The sequence below is a fragment of the Oncorhynchus nerka genome, linkage group LG10 (genome assembly GCF_034236695.1).
Source record: "Oncorhynchus nerka isolate Pitt River linkage group LG10, Oner_Uvic_2.0, whole genome shotgun sequence".
NCBI classification, from domain to species: domain Eukaryota; kingdom Metazoa; phylum Chordata; class Actinopteri; order Salmoniformes; family Salmonidae; genus Oncorhynchus; species Oncorhynchus nerka.
This window is the reverse complement of record NC_088405.1, coordinates 60,249,890-60,275,318: the sequence shown is the minus strand read 5'-3', so window position 1 is coordinate 60,275,318 and position 25,429 is coordinate 60,249,890. Positions and strand designations below refer to the sequence as shown.

The following is a 25,429-nucleotide window of genomic DNA, read 5'->3' as shown; positions in this document are numbered from 1 at the left end:
ATGTCATATTGTCATATTGTACCCCCTAGCTCGATTGTCCATTGTTTGTAATCTATGTATGCTTGTGTTCTCTCATGTGCTTTATGTATTGATTTGTTGTTAATTTTTAAAAAAGAAAGAAAAAAAGATTGAAACCATTTCCCTGTTTGACTACCACTCATACTGTGGTACTATGGAGCAAAGCAGGAAGTAAAATAAGTATAAGCAGGAAGTGTATCCATCAACATGTGTTGTGATTTGTTGATTCAACGCAATTGACGTTGCAAAAAGTACATTAAATTGCATGATCCACATCAGTTAACATTATCCGAAGGAATATTCTACATTACATGGAAATTATTGCATCATAATACCAGGCAGCCATTGCGAGTGTACCCAAGAGTTTACCAATCAAATAGCCAGGGTCAGAGGTTCCAAAACCGTTCAATTAATCTAATTTCAATAGTCATTATTTCAGATCTCTGACAAAAATCAAAGAATGGTCCAAATAGAATATGTACCAATTAGATTGTTAGATTTACTATTCTCTAGATAATTGACGGGAATTCTTCCAATCACTGCATGTCTACACTACATCCGCCTTCTCCCAGTCAGCCAATCTGCTTCCTCAAGTGGAATCAATAGGTTGTTTGTGAAATCCATTATATGCTCTTTGTAAAGAGCGATTTCCCCTTCTACGTGTGTTGGAATCCCCAAACATTTATTTTGTGAAGGTATGAAAACGTATTAGTTGAATATGCAACATGTTTGCTTTCATCTGAGAAGTTGCTTATATTAGCTAACTTGCAATATGTTACATACATTTGCTAGGAACAAAACGGTTGTGCTAGTTAGCTATGTTAGCTTAGTGGTGAGGAGGTTAGCTTAGGTAAGTAGCGAAATTACTAGCCAGCTTCACATAAGTAGCTAACAGTTAACTAACATGTTTTAATTCGTTCGCTAACTAACAGATTGTTGAACAATCGATATTGGTTTGCTAGCTGCCACTACCCGTCTTGAACTAGTTCGCTAGCTATACTAGCTAGCAAACAAAGACGGTGGCTTTCACATTTTGATTACGTTACTCTACAGTTACTCTACAGATTTAGCTACTGTATATTACATTTAGTTACCTAGCCAATGGTAACTCTCAACGCCACTCGTTACCATATACGATTTGCTTGTTAAACGTTAGCCAACATGTGTTTTAGACTGAAATGATCTGTTATAGCTAACGTTATAACGAAACACGTTGCTAGCCAGCTTAACGTTAGCTTTAGCCTTCCTCTGGCTTTGACATCTCGTGTATCCTCATGCATTTTTTTTTGCCCGATGGTGTTAACTATAAAAAAAATCAATGTAGTGACTCTGTTAATGACTGTCCTTTTAATTAGATGCAAGGAAACCAGGGCCCCCGTGGAGAACAGCAGTATCATGGCCCATCTAGACACCAGTTTGAAAACCAGAAAAATCCTGGAGTCAACAGCAATGGACAGTATGCAGATGAGCAGGAGAGCCCAAGTAAGATAGGTTTCATTGACTCCTGAGCCCTGTATTGGAAAGAAATTAAATCATCCAGTATTAGATGACTCTAATATTTTCTTCTCTTTAGATGCAGGGATAACCATAGATCTACAAAACTTCAGGAAACCTGGAGAGAAGACTTACACTCAGCGCAGCCGTCTGTTTGTGGGAAATTTACCAACTGGTGTTACAGAGGCAGAGGTGGAGAAGTTGTTTTCCAAGTATGGCAAGGCAGCTGAGATTTTCATCAACAAGGACCGGGGGTTTGGATTCATTAGACTGGTAAGTAGTTAGTGTAGCGGATGACCGAGTGCATCACTACTGCCTTCCTGAGATGTAGAACTACCGTCACCCCCGATTCAGAATTGCCTTAGCTTTCTGGGTCAGTTGTATTGACAGTGCCTCTTCAGTTTTTGTTACAGTGGGGAGGGTCGTAGGTTTGCACTCTGGTTTGGGCTTAATTTCCACTCTGTCACGGTAGCATGTTCAATGGATAGAAGTTATATTCCTCAATCTTAAATGAATGGGAAAGCATTCACGTGTGACTACTTTCTAAATGTTCTTATTTTGTACTTTTCTACCAACAGGAGACAAAAACAGTGGCTGAGATTGCTAAAGCCGAGCTTGATGACACTTCATTCAGAGGCAGACAGTTGCGCGTGCGATTTGCAACACATGGTGCTGCCCTAACTGTGAGGAATTTGCCACAGTTCATTTCCAATGAGCTCCTGGAAGAGGCTTTCTCTGTCTTTGGCCAGATTGAAAGGGCCATAGTCATAGTAGATGATAGAGGGAGACCCACAGGAAAAGGGATTGTGGAATACACAGCCAAGCCTGCAGCAAGGAAGGCTCTGGATAGGTGTGCAGATGGGGCCTTTCTATTGACTGCGTAAGTATCAGGCTGTAAATAAAATGAAGACATGTGATGTTTCAAATGCATTCTGTTGTAATGTTTTCAAAATGGGAGAGGTAATGCTGATTGTTTTACGCTTTTCAGATTCCCCAGGCCAGTGACAGTTGAGCCAATGGAGCAGTTTGATGAGGATGAGGGACTGCCAGAGAGGATTGTAAACAAAAACCAAGTGTTTCACAAGTGAGTAATCATAGTTTTGGGGTTTTGGCATACTTTCTCCAAATACATTGGTCAGAACTGTGCATAGAACAATCTTGCACCATGCTGCTGAAAAGAGGTACAATCCATGACAAAGTGTTGCATATTGATCTGGTTTTCTTGTGTAAAATCTCTCTGCCAGGGAGCGGGAGCAGCCACCGAGATTTGCTCAGCCAGGGACATTTGAGTATGAGTATGCCATGCGCTGGAAGGCCCTGATGGAGATGGAGAAGCAACAGTATGAGCAGGTGGACAGGAACATCAAGGAGGCTCATGAGAAGCTGGAGCAAGAGATGGAGGCAGCTAGACATGAGCACCAGGTTATCTTGATGAGACAAGGTATGTATGGTCTGGGTCCACTCTACAGACACCTTATCAGTCCAAGGTTAAGGACACTAATAAACACAAAACAGGGTGTCTTATGGAGAAATGTATGTATTTCTTGAAGTGTCCTACCCCAGATTTAGCCCAGATGTCAATGTCATACACCACTTAAATCCAATCCTGTTGGTAATTGATTCATATGGTGTAGGTCTTTTGACTAGGTTACAAACAAATGGGGTGTTAATCTCATTACAGACCTGCTGAGGCGTCAAGAGGAGCTGAGGAGAATGGAGGAGCTCCATAACCAGGAGATGCAGAAGAGGAAGCAGATGGAGCTGCGTCAGGAAGAGGAACGTCGCAGGAGGGAGGAGGAGATGAGGATGCACAGTGAGGAGATGATGAGGCGGCAGCAGGAGGGCTTCAAGGGGAACTTCCCTGGAAATGTGAGTCATCGCTATTTGAGACTGGTTTCAAAAATATATATATATCTATCATTATTCCTCTATACTCAAATGGAAGTTGCCTAAATGTTTCTAAGCACCTTTGCAATTGTGTTTGTGGTAAAGCAATTGGAAAAGGGACCATTATTCACTAAAACATTTTTGGTTGCTTATTCTAAGCTGTCTATTGTTTAATCTATCTGATTAAAGAAAGCATTTTTTTAATGCGTTATCATTTTTCTTAGCGGGAGCAGGAGATGCGGATGCACATGCAAGGTAAGGTTTACATTAGCTTTCAGATCTTCACTGAGCTGTCAAGGGTGATGGTCACCATGTTATCTAGTATATACAGTGGGGTCCGGAATTATTGGATCCCTTGATACGTCTTAGATCCCTCCCAATGTGTTCTTATGAACCCCATCTTTTTTAGAAAAAAAAAAGACTTCTTGCAACCTCTTTTGCTGAGCAATTGCATTAGGATAAAATATATTTTGTATTTTATTTTTAGCATACAATATAGCTCAGTATTTTTTAATTATTTTTTTCTAGTCTTAATCAAGGGATCCAATCATTCCTGACCCCACTGTATTGTATTGGTTTGCTGATGTGCTGTCTGTTTTTTGGTTTGGTGTAGGTGTAGGTCAAGGAATTAACAGAAACTCGATGGGTGCTGGTGAAGGAAACCCCAGCGTGCCCATCCCTGGAGCTGCCAACATACCTGCTGAGAACCCCCCTTTAATGGTAATGTTAGACATTTTAGACTAACAAACAATATATTTACATACCAAGATCAACACATTTATTGTGCCAACAGGGATAGGGTAACCAAATATGTATTTGATCATTTCACCTCTTTGTTAATCTTGTAAATCTCATGTAAATAAGACTTTTTCATTTGTCATTATCACTCATCTTGCGTGTCTTTTCTGTTTTCTCCCAGCAGGGGGCAGGAAACAACAACATGCCCGTAGGAGGCCAGCCTGTGTTCCCAAGAGTCCCTGGCCAAGGCCCTGCGGACTTTGGTGCCAACAAGCGTCGCAGATTCTAAAATGGTCAATTACATTTTTTAAACTTTTGAAACTGTACTATATTTAAAAATTCATACATGGTATGTTATGTACTGTGAAAATTGCATGGAAAATATTCAGAATGTTTTTGTTTTAAAATAGCATCACGAGTTGGCATTTTCGTATTTCAGATGAATACTGATTCTGTATAGACTTTTTTTATTTTATTCCTCAAAGCAATGTTTTATATAGCAATAGTAAATGTGTCACTCATTCTCTCTCAATAAGCCTTTCTGGACAGTTTTAAATAAAATTGTAATTCCTTGGTACTTTTTCATGTGTTTTATTTGTGAGTTAACCGTGTTAGAATGTAATCCTTTCCTTCAAAAGGCTGGTTCAGCGAAGGAGTCAGGAGTATTTTGGTCTGTAATAAAGCCCTTTTGTGGGGGAAAACTCATTCGTATTTGTTGTATGGCACAATGTATTGCTTAAACAACTAATATAAGGACAGGACATGAGATGGGAGTAGAAATTAACGGGGGCATTGTTTAATGCGTTTCACAGGAAGAACATTCCAAGCATTTCAACGTGGGTAAGCGGGGGGGGGGGGGGGGTTACAGGTGCACTAAAAGGACAAAACTAGAATATCGATTCACAACAGTATTGGCTGGGCCTGGCTCCTCAATGGGTGGGCCTATGCCCTCCCATGCCTACCCATAGCTGCGCCCCTGCCCGATCATGTAAAATCCTGATTTCCTTCTATGAACTGTAACTCAGTAAGATATTTGAAATTGTTGCATGTTGCATTCATATTTATGTTCAGTATACTTCAAAACACTGCTACGCTTCTCAGTGAAAATGAGATGGAATAAAAATAGTATAAAGATATATTTGTCTTATAAAATAACATTGTTACTCTTGTCTAATATACTGTACAAACTGGTGTACAGTAAAATAGGGCTTTTAACTCTATGGCCATTTAAACATTGAACTCAAGTGTTTGTCCAACAAACATCAACTGTTTTTTTTGCCAGTCTACCACAGGAGGTTGGTGGCACCTTAATTGGGGAGGACGGGCTCGTGATAATGGCTGGAGCAGAATTAGTGGATCGGTATCAAATACATGGTTTCCATGAGTTTGCCGTTCCAGCCATTATTATGAGCCATTCTCCACTCATCAGTCTCCACTGCAGTCTACAACTTACCACATTGACAACCTGCTCTTACCATTTATTTGCAGATCAAAACAATAGCGGAAATGTTTTGACATTTTTCAGGTCTGTTTAGATTTCTCTTTAATAGTTGGCCATTAAGCGAAACAATGCGAGCTTTGAGGTATTCTGTATTTCCAGAGGCAGCAAGAATGTGACGTGACTGGACATCAGGCCTGGACCCAGAGCATGCTGTTTTTAGAGCAGACCATTTAGCCACGAGACTGTCCCATAGATCTCAGGAGTAGCTGGTTAGCTTGACCTTCATTTCGCCATGAGACAGTCCATAGATCTCAGGAGTAGCTGGTTAGCTTGATGTGTAGTTTTATAAGAATTTGTATGTTTCAACTCCAAAGTTAACATCCAGGATCTCAGAAACGTCTTTGAAGTAGGGATGTATCCTGATTCAAGCTTGGACCACACTGGTGTATCTTTAGAGAAAATTGAATAAATGGTACACCAATATTCACTTGATTTGAGATAACTTAGTGTTACCATCGAAACAATACATTTAAAGTAAGACACTTCAAGGACAACAAGACTAGCTCACCAAGTGTCACTTCAAAAGCACCAGGGGATAATACTAGGATCTCTAAGATGCTGCTGAATTAAAATGTCAGCTTGCAGGAAAATATCTGAAAGAGATTGTATAAACAGATAAAAGGGGGATATAAAACTCAAATAATCACATTCAACCCAAAATCTATAGCCTACATTTTAATTTGCGTATTTGACGGTGGAATGAAAGGCTACCTTATTCTGTCCATTTCAAGTGCAGGAAATAGGTTTTGACCACCACCAATCAAAGACATTTTGATGTAGTAGATAAAATGTCCAACGTACCTAAAGGGAAAGAGGTAGAACATGCAACTGACGTGAAGTTTAGCCTTACGAAAGTATTCATACCCATTGACTTAATCCACATTTTGGTGTTACAGCCTAAATTCAAAATGGATTCAATATATTTTTTTCTCACCCAAATCAAATCAGATTTTATTTGTCACATGCGCCGAATACAACAGGTGTAGACCTTACAGTGAAATGCTTACAAGCCTTTAACCAACAATGCAGTTTTAAGAAAAATAAGTGTTAAGTAAAAAATAGATAAGTAAAAAATATAAAATAAAAGTAACAAATAATTTAACAGCAGCTGAAAATAACAATAGCAAGGCTATATACCAGTTAGTCGAGGTAATTGAGGGAATATCTATATTACCATTAAAAGTTTGGGGTCACTTAGAAATGTCTTTGTTTTGGAGCTAAAAGCTCTTTTTTGTTCATTAAAATAATATCAAAATTTATCAGAAATACAGTGTAGACATTGTTAATGTTGTAAATGACTATTGTAGCCTGAAACTGCACATTTTTTTAAATGGAATATCTACATAGGCATACAGAGGCCCATAATCAGCAACATCACTCCTGTGTTTCAATGGCACGTTGTGTTAGCTAATCCAAGTTTATCATTTTAAAAGGCTAATTTATCGTTAGAAAACCCTTTTGCAATTATGTTAGCACAGCTGAAAACTCTTGTGCTGATTAAAGAAGCAATAAAACGGGCCTTCTTTAGACTAGTTGAGTATCTGGAGCATCAGCATTTGTGGGTTCGATTACAGGTTCAAAATGGCCAGAAACAAAGATCTTTCTATTGAAACTCATCAGTCTATTCTTGTTCTGAGAAATGAAGGCTATTCCATGCGAGAAATTGTGAAGAAACTGAAGATCTTGTACAACGCTGTGTACTACTCCCTTCACAGAACAGCGCAAACTGGCTCAAACCAGAATAGAAAGAGGAGTGGGAGGCCCCGGTGTACAACTGAGTAAGAGGACAAGTACATTAGAGTGTCTAGTTTGAGAAACAGACGCCTCACAAGTCTTCAACTGGCAGTTACATTAAATAGTACCCGCAAAACACCAGTCTCAACGTCAACAGTGGAGAGGCGACTCCGGAATGCTGGCATTCTAGGCAGCGTTGCAAAGAAAACACCATATCTCAGACTGGTCAATAAAAAGAAAAGATTAGGATGGGCAAAATAACACAGACACTGGACAGAGGAGCTCTCAAGGACATTTCGTAGTGACCCCAAACTTTTGAACAGTAGTGGACATGTAGGTAGAGTTAAAGTAACTATGCATATATATAGATATTAAACAGAGAGTAGCAGCAGTGTAAAAAATGGGTCTGGGTAGCCCTTTGATCAGCTGTTCAGGAGTCTTATGACTTGGGGATAGAAGCTGTTAAGAAGCCTTTTGGACCTAGACACGGCGCTCCGGCACCGCTTGAAGTGCGGTAGCAGAGAGAACAGTCTATGACTAGGGTGGCTGTAGTCTAACAATTTTTAGGGGCTTTCTCTGACACCGCCTGGTATAGAGGTCCTGGATGGCAGGAAGCTTGGCTCCAGTGATGTCCTGGGCCATACGCATTACCCTCTGTAGTGCGTTGTGGTCGGAGCCCGAGCAGTTGCCATACCAGGCAGTGATGGAACCAGTCAAGATGCTCTCGATGGTGCAGCTGTAGAACCTTTTGAGGATCTGAGGAACCATGCCAAATCTTTTCAGTCTCCTGAGGGGAATAGGCTTTTTTTTGCCCTCTTCATGACTGTCTTAGTGTGTTTGAACCATTTTAGTTTGTTAGTGATGTGGACACCAAAGAACTTGAAGCTCTCAACCTGCTCTCCTACAGCCCCATCAATGAGAATGGAGGCGTGCTTGGTCTTCCTTTTCCTGTAGTCCACAATCATCTCATTTGTCTTGATCAGGTTGTTGTCCTGGCACCACACGGCCAGGTCACTGACCTCCTCCCTATAGACTGTCTCATCGTTGTCGGTGATCAGGCCTACCATTGTTGTGTCATCGGCAAACTTGATGATGGTGTTGGAGTCATGCTTGACCATGCAGTCTTGAGTGAACAGGGAGTACAATAGGAGGATCTGCGAGGCGGATGTGTTGTTACCTACCCTTACCACCTTCGGGCGGCCCGTCAGGAGGTACATGATCCAGTTGCAGAGGGAGGGGTTTAGTCCCAGGGTCCTTAGCTTAGTGATGAGCTTTGAGGTCACTATGGTGTTGAACACTGAGCTGTGGTCAATGAATAGCATTCTCACATAGGTGTTCCTTTTGTCCAGGAAGAAAAGGGCAGTATTGAGTGCAATAGAGATTGCATCATCTGTGGCTCTATTGGGGCAGTAGGCACATTGGAGTGGGTCTAGGGTTTCTGGGATAATGGTGTTGATGTGAGCCATGACTAGCCTTTCAAAGCACTTCATGGCTACAGATGTGAGTGCTACGGGTCAGTAGTCATTTAGGCAGGTTACCTTTGTGTTCTTGGGCACAGGGACTATGTTGGTCTGCTTGAAACATGTTGGTATTACAGACTCAGTCAGGGACAGGTTGAAAATGTCAGTGAAGACACTTGCCAGTTGGTCAGCGCATGCTCGGAGTCTGTCTAGCCCTGCGGCCTTCTGAATGTTGACCTGTTTAAAGGTCTTACTCACATCGGCTACGGAGAGCGTGATCACACAGTCGTCTGGAACAGCTGATGCTCTCATGCACGTTTCAGTGTTAGTTGCCTCGAAGCGAGCATAGAAGTAATATGCTGTAGCTTGTCTGGTAGTGTTGTGTCACTGGGCAGCTCACAGCTGTGCTTCCCTTTGTAGTTTGTAGTTAGTAGTTATAATAGTTTGCAAACCCTGCCATATCAGACCAGGTCGGAGCAGGTGTAATACAATTCAATCTTAGTCCTGTATTGACGCTTTGCCTGTTTGATGGTTCGTCGGAGGGCATAGCGGGATTTCTTATAAGCTTCCGGGTTAGAGTCCTGTTCCTTATAAACGTCAGCTCTACCCTTTAGCTCAGTGTGGATGTTGCCTGCAATCCATGGCTTCACAGTGACCGTACGTACATACGTCATTGCACTTATTGATGAAGCCAGTAACTGATGTGGTGTACTCCTCAATGCCATTGGAAGAATCCTGCAACATATTCCAGTCTGTGCTAGCAAAACAGTCCTCTAGCTTAGCATCTGTTTCTACTGGTGCTTTCTGCTTTCGTTTTTCGCTTGTAAGCAAGAATCAGGAGGACAGAATAATGGTCAGATTTGCCAAATAGAGGGTGAGGGAGAGCTTTGTACGCATCTCTGTGTGTGGAGTAAAGGTGGTTTAGTTTTTTTCCCCTCTGGATGCACATTTAACATGCTGGTAGAAATGAGGTTAAACGGATTTAAGTTTCCCTGCATTAAAGTCCCCGGCCACTAGGAGCGCCTCCTCTGGATGAGCGTTTTACTGTTTGTTTATGGCCTTATACAGCTCATCGAGTGTGGTCTTAGTGCCAGCATTGGTTTGTGGTGGTAAATAGACAGCTACTTAGAATATAGATGAAAACTCTCTTGGTAAATAGTACAGTTTATCATGAGATACTCTACCTAAGGCGAGCTAAACCTCGAGACTTCCTTAGATATCGTGCACCAGCTGTTATTTACATATATGCAAAGACCCCGCCCCGTGTCTTACCCGAGGCTGCTTTTTCTATCCTGCCGATAGATTGTATAACCCGCCAGCTGCATGTTCTTAATGTCATCGTTCAGCCACGACTCGGTGAAACATAAGATATTACAGTTTTTAATGTTCCATTTGTAGGATATACGTGCTTTGAGTTCGTCCCATTTGTTTTCCAGCGATTGAACTTTAGCTAGCAGGAGGGACGGCAAAGGCAGATTAGTCACTTGTCGCCTGATCATCACAAGGCACCATGATCCATTTCCGCAAAATATCAATTTCCTTCTCCAGTGAAGGACGGGGATCTGGACCTGGTCAGGTGTCAGTTGAATATCGCTCCCGTCCGACTCATTGAAGAAAAACTATTTGTCTAATCTGAGGTGAGTAATCGCCGTTCTGATGTCCAGAAGCTCTTTTTGGTCATAAGAGACGGTAGCAGCAACATTATGTACCAAACAAGTTACGAACAATGCAAAAAACTAAAACTAAAAATAGTATGGTTGGTTAAGAGCCGATAAGAGACGATCCCATGGCACTAATCATAAGTGTAGGGGTGTTAACCCGAGTGTCCTGGCTAAATTCCAAATCTGACCCTCATACCATTATGGCCACCTAATCATCCCCAGCTTCCAATTGGCTCATTCATCCCCATCCTCTCCTCTGTAACTATTACCCAGGTCGTTGCTGTAAATGAGAATGCGTTCTCAGTCAACTTACCTGGTAAAATAAGGGTTAAATAAATAAATAAAACATTTAAATAATAAAACAAGCATGAAATTCAAATTTAAAAAATGTCCGCTGTCGTTTTACAAGACATAAACCTCAGTAACAATGAAACATTTTATTTTGGAGGTATTTTGTATGCAAGTGTCAAGCCTCGAAATCAGACACAAACAAATACAGGTGACTCATAATTAGGCATGCCTTTTCATTATTTTGTGTGAATTTGCACAAGCTAAAAAACAATGCAGTGTGTTATGGGATACCACTTAGCTCTGTGGTACCTCTGTGTACTTTACAAATCAAGAATACATATTTAATATCCCCCCAAAACAATTGATTTGAAGACATAGACTGAGCATCTTTCCTCTGATTGCTGTAATAACTGGAATCCGTTCAGGGAGAGACTGAGGAAATGACCAGTAGCCCTGTAGCATCTTCCACCCGTGCACCCCCTCCAATACCAAGGACGACTACGGGAAAGGAGTGAACTTCTATCTCCGAGACAAAGTGGTGGTAGGCATTATCCTGTGAAACGTGTTCAACAGAATGCCCGTCGCAAGGAAAGTGAGAACCGTCACAAATGTCGGAGGATAAATATTTTCTTTGTTCTAACACTTAGTGTCACCAAAGTGAAGATCAAAACAGAGTTAAATATAGACTGATTTGCTTTGCATTCTTGTCTTTGCAGATCATTAAAGATGGAGAGGAACATGCCGATCTGAATGAAGTGGCTAAGCTCTTCAACATTCACGATGACTGAGTCAGTCTTCTCTCCTCTGGGGAGGCTGAGCCTATGCAGGGAGATGTACGCTGTCACTACTCATGAAGGCTTTGAACTTTCACAGTCATCGCCAGGCTTTGGCAGACCCTAATATGATGATGCATTTGAAGAGAAAAGGGAGACTCTCTGACACATCTACTCTGTACATCTACATTTCATGTCGCTGGAATATTTTCATATTTTGGTCATTTATATCACATGCATCTGTTTTTTCTTTTCTATTCAAGATAATGAATAGTAATATTCACCCTGTCTAATCAATCTATAGTTTAAATGTTGCATTTTGTGATCAAGGTGAAATTGTTCATCCCGGGAATACAGGTGACGTGTACAAAGTACTAACAATATACTGGTACGTGGAGGTTATTTTTCAGTGTGATCAGAGCAGTTCATTATGTTAAAGGCTGCAATAAAAAATATTTTGAATTATCCCACCATTTGCATTATTATGTCCAAAGATATGACCTCTCAGTTAGGGGATCTGGTTCTGATATGGAACGTTAGCACTATAGTCTAGCACTTTGATACATGTTTTCTAGGAAATGTACTTTATTAAGACATCACGGTTTCGCATCGTTGAAATGTTGGTAATTAAATTACACAAGCTCAAATTTGGAATATATTATGCCAGGGTTACCCATGTTGAAACAACGTTTAGTTAATCAAAAGAGCCATTCCCAAATTTCAACCATCACTACTAACCTGCCTGCACTGCTCCTACAGACTGTTCCTGGCTTGGTAAAAGTGCCATGGCTCTCCTTGGAGTGGCTGGGAACAGGCAGTCCTGCTCAGAGAGTACCTGACCTGTGCGGGTTATAGCATACAGAACCACTCACTGGAAAAGTAGGTCTGCAGTATGCTCTGCAGAATACATTATGATCTAAAGAAGGCTGCCACTATGGGACTGGAAATGGTTTTACATGCAGAAAATGTACTTCATGATTGTAATGATTTTTCCCCATCCGCTGACACTTTGGCTCTTAAAGACCTTCTTGTGGGAAGGTGGGAAATGTCTTACAGATGTGAGGGAAAGGTCTTATGACAACATGTGCAGATAACATCCCTGTTGCTAAGGTAGTCGTAGGCATAATTACTATTTTTAAAAACTGTGTGAAATGTATTGCCGCCTCATGTCTGACTTTTACTATGAATCTGAGTTACATTTTAGCAGATGCTCTTATCCAGAGAGACTTACAATTAATGCATTAATCTTATGGTACTGTAGCTAGGTGAGACAACTACACAATCATATCATGTACATTTTCCCTCAAAGTATTTATCAGAAAAGTTTGTACTTGTGGTAAAAGGGAAGTGCCTTTATTTTTAATATATATATTATTATTATTTTTATTTTTTTTGGGGGGTTACTACATAGGTGTTGTAATTTATCTAGGTGTTCAAAGATACTGAAGTGATTAACCTGTGAACAGAAAATGTAACCCTTCGAGGGAGAGTTTAATTAACTAGTTGAGACAACTAACATTTTTCATAAGAAATAAATATGCAAAATATCTTCCCCCTTTGCCCTTTTTTATTTGATTTCCTTTAACTTTGTACCTTTGATTATTGCATTTGACTGCCTTGAGTGCCCCTCTTATCATGCTAGACTTCAAAATCCTTTTTACCAATTAGTATTTATTTACTAAATAATTATTGAAATGAATTACTATTTTAATAATGGAAGTATCTATACATATATATTTGGGGAATGTATGTCCATGTTCTCTGTTATGAATGTGTTTTTATTTGTGGGGGGGGGGATGATTTATTCCACATGAAATGCCATCATAATAGTGTGGATCCAAACTGTGCTCAAAGTCTAAAGCCATCATTAAATGAAATCTCAAGGTATTTTGGGCCCAAAAAGTGCACTGAAAAGAGAGTCTAAAATGCTGCTGTCTCTTTAAATATTCCTGACGTAATTCCTGCAGCATGCATGTGGCCATGAAAAGAGATAAAGCTTGTGTTCTTCCACACAAACTCTCATATAGCAAAACTTCCCCAGACCTTGAGTTATAGACAAGCATCATCTTGGATGTTACACCTGCAGAGAGCGGGAGGATCAGAGGGCTCCATAAGGATTTGTCTGGGTAGCGGAGCAATACCATGGTTCTCTGCATAGGTTCACAGACTCTTCACTGAGTTATATGCCTCTGAATACTTAATAAAATTGTCCTTTATTTTGTGTGTATTTCTGTAAGCAGAGAATGCTTTCACTAGTCCCATGGATGGTATGGGTCTCGTCTGTCTGCTTTCTACAAGGCAGGTAAGACACATCTAATTATTGTCTTGACCTTAGGCTTACTAAGCCTTTAGGTACTTATTATTGTGTTATTATAGCCTATGCCTCTGGCTGTTTTGAGTCAAATTGAGGAAGAGACTAAAAAAAACGAAATATGTTGTTTCAGTGTACATTTATAATGTGTAATAAAATGAAGAAATATAGATCAGCTACTTTTGAAGTGAGAGAAGTTGTTGAACCATAGGGAATTTACAATGTTTTGCCAATTATATGAAAATCAGGCTAATTACCTACAGAGAAATATAGTTATTTGAAAGGTTCATGTTATTTAAATGTGCCTAAGGAACACATGTAACATATATATTTTATTGAGGTGACGAGCTCAGCATGTTTTACATTGCATTTTGTAAAAGGAATTACCAATAACTAGGATTTGTAAACCGCTGAGAGACGGAAAGAAACGACTTGGAATGTTGGGAAAGACACAGTGGAGAGGAGGATGTTGGTGGATGTTGGATGTTGGAGGATGTTGTCCATTGGATGAGATATACAACCGTCTACATAGAGGGAGGGGCAAGCTACATGACCTGCGTGTTTCTAATTTCAATATAATGTATAACCGATCACTCCCACTGAACTACCATCCTTTTAATTGTAATTATATGAATATTACAATTGTATTACCAAAAACAACATTACTTTAGTGCATGTGGTTCATCACAAAAAGATGGCAAATACAAAAGAGCATATCTTATTTCCTTATGTTTTCTGAGAAATATTTGAGCAGAAAATCCCTTGAGATACAGAGTGTAACTCCTCACCTTCACCTGTATGACTCAAATCCCTTTATCATGGCCATCATCTGAAGCAGTAGTTGCCCATCAGTTCCAGATAATAGCACTCCTGCTTTTCCTCTCACGGTTTCCTCCTCCCCTCTGGCAGGCCTGGGTCCTGTAAGGAGATTAAGCTACCTAGCAGGGTAGGGAAGGCCCCTTCCCCATCTGACTTTCTGGATAAACTTATGGGAAGGACATCTGGGTATGACGCCCGCATTAGACCCAACTTCAAAGGTATATTGCAATACATAGTACAGTAGATTACACAGTACAGTAATACACATTACCGTATAGTACACCCTAAACAGGTGGGTATAGTACAGTAGTTTTACAGAATAAATCTAAGACACAATGTGGCATAAATCAGAAATATTTCCACTTTCTATTTATTGTGGTACTTGAACCCAGAATAACTCAAGAGTGTTTGTTTTTGGTTAGAAGTGTCATTTTGAATGCATGTTCACCCACAGGCCTAGTTTATTTTGTTTCTTCACAGCCAGCGAAGCCAGCAGATTCCCTCTGACATACTTCCTCTTCATTTCTCAGGGGTCACATCTCGTCATATATATTTCATGCTTGCTCCACATCACTGAAATATGCCAGTACATGCCTTGCAGGGTAACTCCCTGCTGATGTCTATAAATACACTAATGTAACTCAAGTAGAATTAATAAATTATACCCTCTTAGGAAATTATATTATGAAAAATGTAGGATGTCAGTAGTTGAGAGATGCAATACACTAATGGGAGTGTATTGGAAATGACAACACCATTTTATTCTGTCTGTTTGTGATAACTCAATCTAATACAAGACAACTTGCCACAATATGAATGTAAGCTGTTATTCAATTATGCAATGGTAGACAATACAATCCTCATGTCATTGCAATTTAGATACTGTAGACCTGAAAATGTTTTCTGATCAGTTTGTGTTTACCACAGATGCTGCATCTTTTCAGTGAGATAATAAACATGTATGAATTAACATGTATAAGTAATGCATTTTACTGTACATCTGAAGCTAAGAACACTGCCTGTTTCAGAAAGCGGCATAAAGTGAAACATGGAATTTATATTTATATTACAGATATATTACATATGAATGGCTGAGTTTCTTATGGACGATTTTTCAGGTCCTCCTGTGAATGTCACCATTAACCTCTTCATCAACAGCTTTGGATCCATCACAGAAACCACAATGGTGAGGGTCTTTTCACTATCGTCATCCACCTTTCATCCAAACAGTGGCTGTTCGCTCCATTTAATAGTCTCTTTTATACAATAACTACCATAGGATTATCGTCTCAATGTGTTTCTACGTCAACAATGGAATGACCCGCGACTGGCCTATAAGGAGTACCCTGATGACTCTCTGGACCTGGATCCTTCCATGTTGGACTCCATCTGGAAACCTGACCTTTTCTTTGCCAATGAAAAGGGGGCAAACTTTCACGAAGTCACCACAGACAACAAACTGCTGCGGATATTCCAAGATGGGAATGTCCTCTACAGTATCAGGTGACCGGTGTCTCTAAAACAGTAGTGTCTCCTCATAATGATAGATAATAATACAATGTTATAACGTGATCAGTAACAATAATTAGCAAAAGTTCACATCTTTGACTTTATACACTCAATTTGAAGCCACAGGTAATGTTGGATTGTACAAAGCTCCCCATACCTGTCTTCGATTCATCTTCTCACTATGTGCTTCTGGTTCTGTGAGCCAGGTTAACTCTGATCCTGTCCTGCCCCATGGATCTGATGAATTTCCCCATGGACATTCAGACGTGCTCTATGCAGCTGGAAAGCTGTGAGTTTTCTTTTCCCTCTTTTTATCTATTCTTTGCACTTGGCTAGTTTCACTCCCTGATGCCTCTTTTTCCCCATTCTCTACACTTGACTAGACAGGCTTTTGCTGTTGACAACTTTATAAATAAACTCTCTCTGTCGCCGGCTATACCATGAATAAAAGAAACCCATGTTCTCTCTTCTTCTCCTCTGTGCTCTAGTTGGCTACACCATGAATGACCTGTGTTTCCAGTGGCTGGACATTGGCCCTGTCCAGGTGGCTGATGACCTGATGCTTCCTCAGTTTGTGTTGAAGGAGGAGAAAGACTTGGGCTACTGCACCAAGCACTACAACACAGGTAGATTCTGGACTCCCAATGGTATTGCCACACTTTGCTTAAAACCTCTTCAGGATCGGTGTCCCCGCGCAGGTCGATTGAGCTAACGTAGGCTAATGTGATTAGCATGAGGTTGTAAGTAACAAGAACATTTCCAGGACAGACATACATTTTGGCCTTTCACTTGCATTTCAAAGATGGGGGGGGGGGGGGGGGGTCTAATGTGTTATATTCTCCTACATTAATTTCACATTTCCACAAACGTCAAAGTGTTTGCTTTAAAATGGTATCAAGAGAATGCATATCCTTGCTTTAGGTCCTGAGCTACAGGCAGTTAGATATGGGTATGTCATTTTAGGCAAAACATTTTTTTTAAAGGGTCCAATCCTTATGACAGTGTCACAGGTCGCAGTTGTAAATGAGAACTTGTTCTCAACTGGCCTACCTCGTTAAATAAAGGTGAAATAAAAATAAAATAAAAAATGTCATCTCCAACCATCTGGCATGCTGGCAGGTAAATTTGCCTGCATTGAGGTAAAGTTCCACCTGGAGAGACAGATGGGCTACTACCTGATCCAGATGTACATCCCCAGCCTGCTAACCGTTATCCTCTCCTGGGTCTCCTTCTGGATCAACATGGATGCCGCCCCAGCTAGAGTGGGCCTTGGTATCACCACAGTGCTCACCATGACAACCCAAAGCTCTGGGTCCAGGGCATCCCTGCCTAAGGTCAGAGAGAAATGATATTGTATTCTGCTCAGGTGTTTTGTCTGGACAACCAACATATAGTCAATAAACATTTATTTAAAAATATGTTTTAACTCAGAAGCTACCAGTTCTATACGTAATTCCCAATCCACACATTATTTATTTAATTTTTTACCCCTTTTTCGTGGTATCCAATTGGTAGTTACAGTCTTGTCTCATCGCTGCAACTCCCGTACAGACTCGGGAGAGGCGAAGGTCGAGAGCCGTGCGTCCTCCGAAACACAACCCAACCAAGCCGCACTGCTTCTTGACACAAAGTCCACTCAACCCGGAAGCCAGCCACACCAATGTGTCGGAGGAAACACTGTGCACCTGGCGACCATGTCAGCGTGCACTGCGCCCAGCCCGCTACAGGAGTCACTAGTGCTCGATGGAACAAAGACATCCCTGCCGGCCAAACCCTCCCCTAACCCGGATAACACTGGGCCAATTGTGCACCGCCCCATGGGTCTCCCGATCGCGGCCGGCTGTGACAGAGCCTGGACTCGAACCCAGGATCTCTAGTGGCACCGCTAGCACTGCGATGCAATGCCTTAGACCACTGAGCCTCTCGGGAGTTCCCCACATTATTTCAGTGGTGGGAACGTTCCTATACTAAGAGCACCATCACCATGTTGTTTACCTGCATGTTAAAGTTGTGATTCTAACCATTATTAATTTATTTTGTGGGTTGTGTAGGTGTCTTATGTGAAGGCCATTGATATCTGGATGGCTGTGTGTCTTCTTTTTGTGTTCGCTGCACTGCTGGAGTATGCAGCAGTAAACTTTGTTTCACGGCAGCACAAAGAGTTCTTCAGACTGAGGAAAAGGATCAAAGAACAACAGCGGCAGAGAACTGTGAGTACAGTACAATGATGTATATAAACATTGCATTGCTGATGCTATGTATTGGCCATTGAGAGGCTTTGACGCCACTGGGTAGCCATATTTGCACTCCCCAGTAAAAGCAATCCTCCATAGGAATGAATGGGAATGAATGGAATTGTGCAGTATTTCAATTAAATGTTTCAAGGACAAAAAAGTATTTAAATGTTGTAGAGTGTCAGTAAGGTTAGTTATACAAAAAAGTATGCATTTAGGTGTCTGTAATAGAATACATTTGGCAAAAACAAATGTAGACATTAATAAATGCATTTCTATAGCTTCCCAGATGTTTTTTTTTTACAACAATGGAGGAGTGCCAAGGTGGCGGCATGGTGGCTTCAACTCAGTGCTCCCCTATCCGTCATCTAGTGTATAAATCATTGGTACAAGCCCCTGTGCAGCCCACCCCCTCAGGCTGCTGTCGCCGGCTATTCCATCTAAGCCCAGTTATGCAGCAGCTACACAGTTCAGCTGGCTGTCGTATCTCATGCTGGGAGATCCACAGATCCACTGGCCTGTGCTAAATTCAAGTCCTTTTCTTTCTTCTTCTGTCTATATGTGCTCTGTACAACAGCTTAGCTTGCCGTTTCCCTTTGCATCTCAAAATAATGAGACAAATATGAAAGTAAACAAGTAACGCAAAAGAGAATGATCTAAAACATTTTTTTGTCAGGAATTATTTAACTGAATTGTGGTAGTAGTTTGTGTGTAGCTCCAGAGCAAGCCTGCCCACAATATTATGACAATTCTGGTAAAACTTCATTTCAAGTAGTCCTTATTATAGTGTAATAGTGTAAAGTATTGTAATTAATTGTAATAATTCATAGTTACACTGTAATAACAACATGTGGTAATTGCAGTCTGTAATTACAGGGGTGTAACAACGAATGCGCATTACAAATCTTAAAGTTTCTGATAGCATCCAAACGCACCATATTTCAGCCTGCACAAACCATGTGATAAGTGTAAGCCAATTGAAAACCGACCACCTCATTGACAACATGAGGGACAACAAGTGCTCATTGTGCAAATGTTTTAATGTTTTTAATAAACATTGGAAATTAAATATAGTTTACATGTCAATAATCTAAGCCAACCTCGTATGTTTTGCCCCATAGTTACTCGGTCTAGTTAAAATGTCTAGCCCAATGACTACTCAAAATGCCCTGAAAGCTAGCCTAAATGGGGTTTTTTTACAGCAAGAGAGAAGTTGCCACATTTAGCCAATAAACCCTTTTTCAATAACGTTATTGAGTGAAATAAGAAGGGATATTGACTTAACTTCTAACAACCTAAGGTTTTCCATCAAAATAATAATTATTGTAAGCTATAATGTGACTAATAAAGGAATTTGAATATGTTGCAAGAGAAAATATAATTTGCCCTTATTAAACTTCAAAAAACAAATGTTAGGCTATTTTCTAGCCATTGTGCCCTTATTATGTGCCAGATGTTATGACTACAAACCGCTATAAATGGCCTATTTGCACGATTGACTTGTCATTTCCACAGGCATAGGCTAGACCTACTGACTAAAATCTGGGTTTATGATTGTAATTTAACTTTGCTATGGTTTGGTTAGCTAGATGCAGGTAGCCTATAACGCCTGATAATGCCTGATAGGCCTACATCTCATGTCAGATAGCCTACAGTAGCCTAGGCAAGATGCTTAGTTCAAATTGACAGACTAATTTATTCAACATGAATAGCAAGGAGATTGACGTAAGAAGTGCTTCCATTGCCCAATAGCCTGCTGGAATGGGGTCATCATTTCAATCACTTAATTATATAATATGAACTGACTAGGCCTATGCTTGTCAACAACAGCCAGTGTTTTCTTTACCCGTAGCCTAATCTGACTAACTGTTACCTTCAATCGAATGCATTCTATTAAAAATAATATAAAAAATTGCGATAGAACTGTAACCATGATCACAATTAAATAACTTTCAATTTAATTTACTAAACATTGGCATTAATAATTGCATAATAACACAAGTCTCCAACAACAATAAACTGAAGTTATAAAATAGCCTATTTATTAAATCCAGTGGTGTAAAGTACTTAAGTAATAGACTATCTTTAATTTACTATTTATATTTTTGACAACTTTTACTTTTACTTTTTTAAGAATGTAGTGAAGTATGTACTTTTTACTCCATCCATTTTCACTGACACCCAAAAGTACTCGTTACATTTTAAATGCTTCGCAGGACAGGAAATTTGTCAAAATCCTGCGCTTATCACTAGAACATCCTTGGTCATCCCTACAGCCTCTGATCTGGCGGACTCACTAAACACACATGCTTCATTTGTAAATTATGTCTGAGTGACGGCAATAGCCCGTGACTATCCATAAATAAATAAAAACAAGAAAATGGTGCCGTCTGGTTTTCTTAACTTAATATAAAGAATTTGAAATGATTTATACTTTTACTTTTGATACTTAAGTATATTTTAGCAATTACGTTTACTTTTAATAATTAAGTATATTTAAAACCAAATACTTTTAGATTTTTACTCAGGTAGTATTTTACTGGGTGAATTTCACGGGTACGTTTTCCACCACTGATGAAATCCGTTTGACAGCTCCAGGTGTCACGCCCTGATCTGTTTCACCTTTTCCTGTGATTGACTCCACCCTCTCCAGGTGTCGCTTATTTTCCCCAGTGTATTTATCCCTGTGCTTCCTGTCGCTCTGTGCCAGTTTGTATTGTATGTTTAGTCAAGTCAACCAGCATGTTTTTCCTGTACTCCTTTTGCTATTCTCCTTTTTCTAGTCCTCCTGGTTTTGACCCTTGCCTGTTTCTGGACTCTGTACCCGCCTGCCTGACCATTCTGCCTGCCTTGACCACAAGCCTCTCTGCCACTCTGTACCTCCTGGACTGTGATCTGGTTTGGACCTTTTTGCCTGTCTACGACCATTCTCTTGCCTACCCCTTTGGATTATTAAACATTGTAAGACTCCAACCACCTGCCTCCTGTGTCTGCATCTTGGTCTCGCCTTGTGCCTTGATAGTACGAACTGGCCATGACAGACCAGCAGACTTGGACCAGCTCCGCCACACTCTCCCCCTGCAGGAAGCCACCATTAGGAGACATGAGAAGCTGGTACAGGGCCTTTTGGAAGGGCTCAGGTCCTTGAAGGAACGCCATGACCATGGGTTAAAGGCTATTATGGAGCAAATCAGGGAGTTAGCTCAGAGGCTACCTGCCACCTCTGGAAAAACCCCAATCACCCAGTAATCACCCAGGTATTTTCCCCCTATCTGTGGTGAGTTTGTACAGCCTATCCCGACTCCCCGTGAAACCCGCTCCCCAGAAACCCGCTGACCTCCTCCGGAGCGATATTCGGTGAATCCTGCCAGGGTTTTCTTTCTCAGTGCATGCTTATTTTTGAGCTACAGCCATCTTTGTTTCCTTCAGACAGATCGAAGATAGCGTATATTATTACCCTAATGTCGGGATGGGTGCTCTCTTGGCTACGGCAGTTTGGGAGCAACAATCTGCCATTTGTGGTCATCTGGAGGAATTCATGGCAGACGTGAGAAAGGTATTTGAGTCTCCGATTTCTGGGAGAAAGGCGGCCAGTAAACTGCTTGACTTACGTCAACTCCCATAGTGTGGCAGACTACGCAGACTGATTTTCGCACGTTGGCCGCCGAGAGTGCCTGGAATCCGCAGTCTCTTTTTGATACTTATTTGCACGGATTATCTGAGGAGGTGAAGGATGAGCTAGCTACTCGGGAATTGCCAATGGATCTGGACTCCCTTATCGCCCTTACCATTAAAATTGATGAATGCCTAAGGGAATGCAAGAGTGAGAGGAGATCTGGTCTCGGGCACACTTGTGCACCCGCTTTGGCACGTTCACCTCAGAGGGAATCCGGATGTTTCCGAAGGTAGCTCTTCAGAGAGGATTCGAAGCCAACAGAGCCCTCTCGCGAATCTACGACGGGTGAGTTGGATACTCCTGAGCCTATGCAGTTGGGAAGAGCTAGGTTATCAATTGGGGAATGCTCACGAAGATTTAATAATAACTGTTGTCTGTACTGTGCCCGTTCAATTACGGGTTTATGGTAACCACAGTGAGACAATACAGTTCCTCCTCATTGCATCTCCCCATGTTCCGGTTGTTTTGGGAGTTTCCTAGCTTTAAAAGCACAATCTGAAGATTGATTGGACCACAAGCTCCATCCTGGGTTGGAGCCCATTTTGCCATTCCCACTGCCTTCAAGCAGCACAGCCTTCCTCAAGTCGCCTTCCTCTGGATGTAAGCAAGACTGTGGATGTCTCTGCTATCCCCACAGAATACCATGACATCGTCCTTATGATTGTGCCATTGCTCTTCTCCCAGGTACTACACCACCTCGGAATCGATTGTATTCTCTGTCCGGACCAGAGACCAAAACTATGGAAGAGTACATAGAGGAGTCTCTTTCCACTGGGGCCGTCTGTCTGCATCTCCTGTCGGCGCAGGGTTTTTCTTTGTGGAGAAGGACAAGACCCTGCATCCGTGCATTGACTTCCGGGGACTTAATTACATTATTGTCAAGAATCGTTACCCCGTACCTCTCCTCTCCTCGACGTTTCAACCTCTCCAGGGGGCCACCATATTTTCCAAGTTGGACCTTCGAAATACCTACCACCTGGTTTGGATACGCGAGGGGGATGAGTGGAAGACAGCCTTCAACACAGCCAGTGGACATTATGAGTACCAGGTCATGTTTTCCAGGCTTTGGTCAATGATGTGCTTCCGGACATGCTAAACCGGTTTGTGTTCGTATACCTTGACGACATCCTGTTTTTTTCCCGATCTGCACAAGAACATGTTCATCATGTCAGACAGGTCCTTCAGCGCCTCCTGGAGAACCAACTGTTCGTGAAAGCCGAGAAGTGTGAGTTCCACCGCTCTGCAATCACCTTTCTGGGATATGCCATTGCTGAGGGCAATGTTCAGATGGATCCTGGAAAAGTGAAAGCAGTGGTGGATTGGCCTCAACCAACGGCCAAATCAAGTCAAAGTTTATTTGTCACGTGCGCCGAATACAACAGGTGTTGTGGACCTTACAATGAAATGCTTACTTACAGGCTTTAAACAATAGTGCAAAAAAGGTATTAGGTGAACAATAGGTAAGTAAATAAATATAACAACAGTAAAAAGACAGGCTATATAAAAGTAGGCTACAAAAGTAGCGAGGCTACAAAAGTAGCGAGGCTACATACAGACACCGCTTAGTCAGGCTGATTGAGGTAGTATGTACATTTAGTTTTAGTTTTATGGAAAAAGGGTTGGAAATAGGTGTCTCCATAATGACAATCTATATAGCCTACCTACAACTGGTAAAACAACATACACATATGCTGCTCTGTCTCCTCTCACTCATGTGGCTCAGCTGCCTGCTTTCAGTGCTCATTCTCAACGCCCCCCACCACTCACTCACTCAATTTCATTCAATTCAAAGGACTTTATTGGCATGGGAAACATGTGTTTACATTGCCAAAGCAAGTAAAATAGGTAATAAACAAAAGTGAAATAAACAAAAAATGTACAGTAAACATAACACTCACAAGTTTCAAAGGAATAGAGATATTTGAAATATCTTATTATGGCTATGTACAGTGTTGTAACAAGGGAAAATAAATAAACATGAATATTGGTTGTATTTACATTGGTGTTTGTTCTTCACTGGTTCCCCTTTCTTGTGGCAACAGGTCACAAATCTTGCTGTGATGGCACACTGTGGTATTTCACCTGATATATATGGGAGTTTGTCAAAATGTGATTTATTTTTGAATTCTTTGTGGGTCTGTGTAATCTGAGGGGAAATATGTGTCTCTAATATGGTCATACATTTGGCAGGAGGTTAGTACATCTCAGTTTCCACCTCATTTTGTAGACAGAGTGCACATAGCCGGTCTTCTCTTCAGAGCCAGGTCTGCCTACTGTCGGCTTCTCTCAATAGCAAAGACATGCTCACTGAGTCTGTACATAGTCAAAGCTTTCCTTAATATTGGGTTAGTCACAGTGGTCAGGTATTCTGCCACTGTGTACTCTCTGTTCAGGGCCAAATAGCATTCTAGTTTGCTCTGTTTTTTTGTTAATTCTTTCCAATGTGTCAAGTAATAATCTTTGTTTCTCATGATTTGGTTAGGTCTAATTCTGTTGCTGTCCTGGAGCTCTGTGGGGTCTGTTTGTGTTTGTGAACAGAGCCCCAGGACTAGCTTGTTTAGGGGACTCTTCTTTAGGTTAATCTCTCTGTAAGTGATGGCTTTGTTATGGAAAGTTTGGGAATCGTTTCCTTTTAGGTGGTTGTAGACTCTAACAGCTTCTATTTTCGTCCTAATTCTGCTCTGCATGCATTATTTGGTGTTGTACACGCAGGTGTTTGTACCATTTTGTGAATTCTTTGTTGGTGAGCGGACCCCAGACCTCACAACCACAAAGGGCAATGGGTTCTACAACTGATTGAGATATCATAATTGGGATGTCAAATTTGATGTTCCTTTTGATTGCGTAGAAGGCCCTTCTTGCCTTTTCTCTCAAATCATTCACAGCTTTGTGGAAGTTACCTGTGGTGGTGATGTTTAGTTATAGTTTGTTGTGTGCTCTAGGTCAATGGAGTCTAGATGGAATTTGTATTTGTCGTCCTGGCAACTGGACCTTTTTTTGAGATGAACTGTCAGGGCTCAGGTCTGACAAACTGTGCAGAAGATCGAAGTGCCGCTGAAGGCCCTTCTTGGTGGGGAACAGTAGCACCAGATCATCAAACAGTAGACATTTTACTTCAGATTTTAGTTGGGTGAGGTTGGGTGATAATCAAATCTTATTGGTCACATACACATGGTTAGCAGATGTTAATGTGAGTGTAGCGAAATGCTTGTGCTTCTAGTTCTGACATTGCAGTAATATCTAACATCTAACAAGTAATCTAACAATTCCACACCAACTACCTAATACACATAAGAATATGTACATGTAAATATATGGATGAC

At 41.0% G+C, this 25,429-nt stretch overlaps 2 protein-coding genes across 3 annotated transcripts in view; both read left to right on the top strand.

Moving 5' to 3' along the window:
* The first annotated feature begins 623 nt into the window (after positions 1-623).
* Positions 624-4,711, top strand: LOC115135731 (non-POU domain-containing octamer-binding protein). Of its 2 annotated transcripts, none has more exons than XM_029670771.2 (10): positions 624-713; positions 1,374-1,500; positions 1,592-1,785; positions 2,091-2,392; positions 2,501-2,596; positions 2,757-2,953; positions 3,194-3,381; positions 3,624-3,654; positions 4,013-4,119; positions 4,322-4,711. In XM_029670771.2, exons 2-10 carry the CDS (start codon positions 1,374-1,376, stop codon positions 4,424-4,426), a joined length of 1,347 nt encoding a protein of 448 aa, XP_029526631.1. In that variant the 5' UTR covers positions 624-713; the 3' UTR covers positions 4,427-4,711. The 2 variants fall into 2 exon arrangements, with proteins under 2 accessions (XP_029526631.1, XP_029526630.1); XM_029670770.2 differs by having other exon boundaries at positions 4,319-4,517.
* An 8,893-nt stretch (positions 4,712-13,604) lies between these two features.
* Positions 13,605-25,429, top strand: part of LOC115136263 (glycine receptor subunit alpha-2-like) — a 31,841-nt gene continuing 20,016 nt past the window's right edge. Inside the window, 7 exon segments of the mRNA XM_065023635.1 lie at positions 13,605-13,859; positions 14,778-14,905; positions 15,806-16,190; positions 16,403-16,485; positions 16,685-16,822; positions 17,316-17,530; positions 18,248-18,406. Coding sequence (XP_064879707.1) covers positions 13,801-13,859; positions 14,778-14,905; positions 15,806-16,190; positions 16,403-16,485; positions 16,685-16,822; positions 17,316-17,530; positions 18,248-18,406 — 1,167 coding nt within the window. The 5' untranslated portion in view covers positions 13,605-13,800.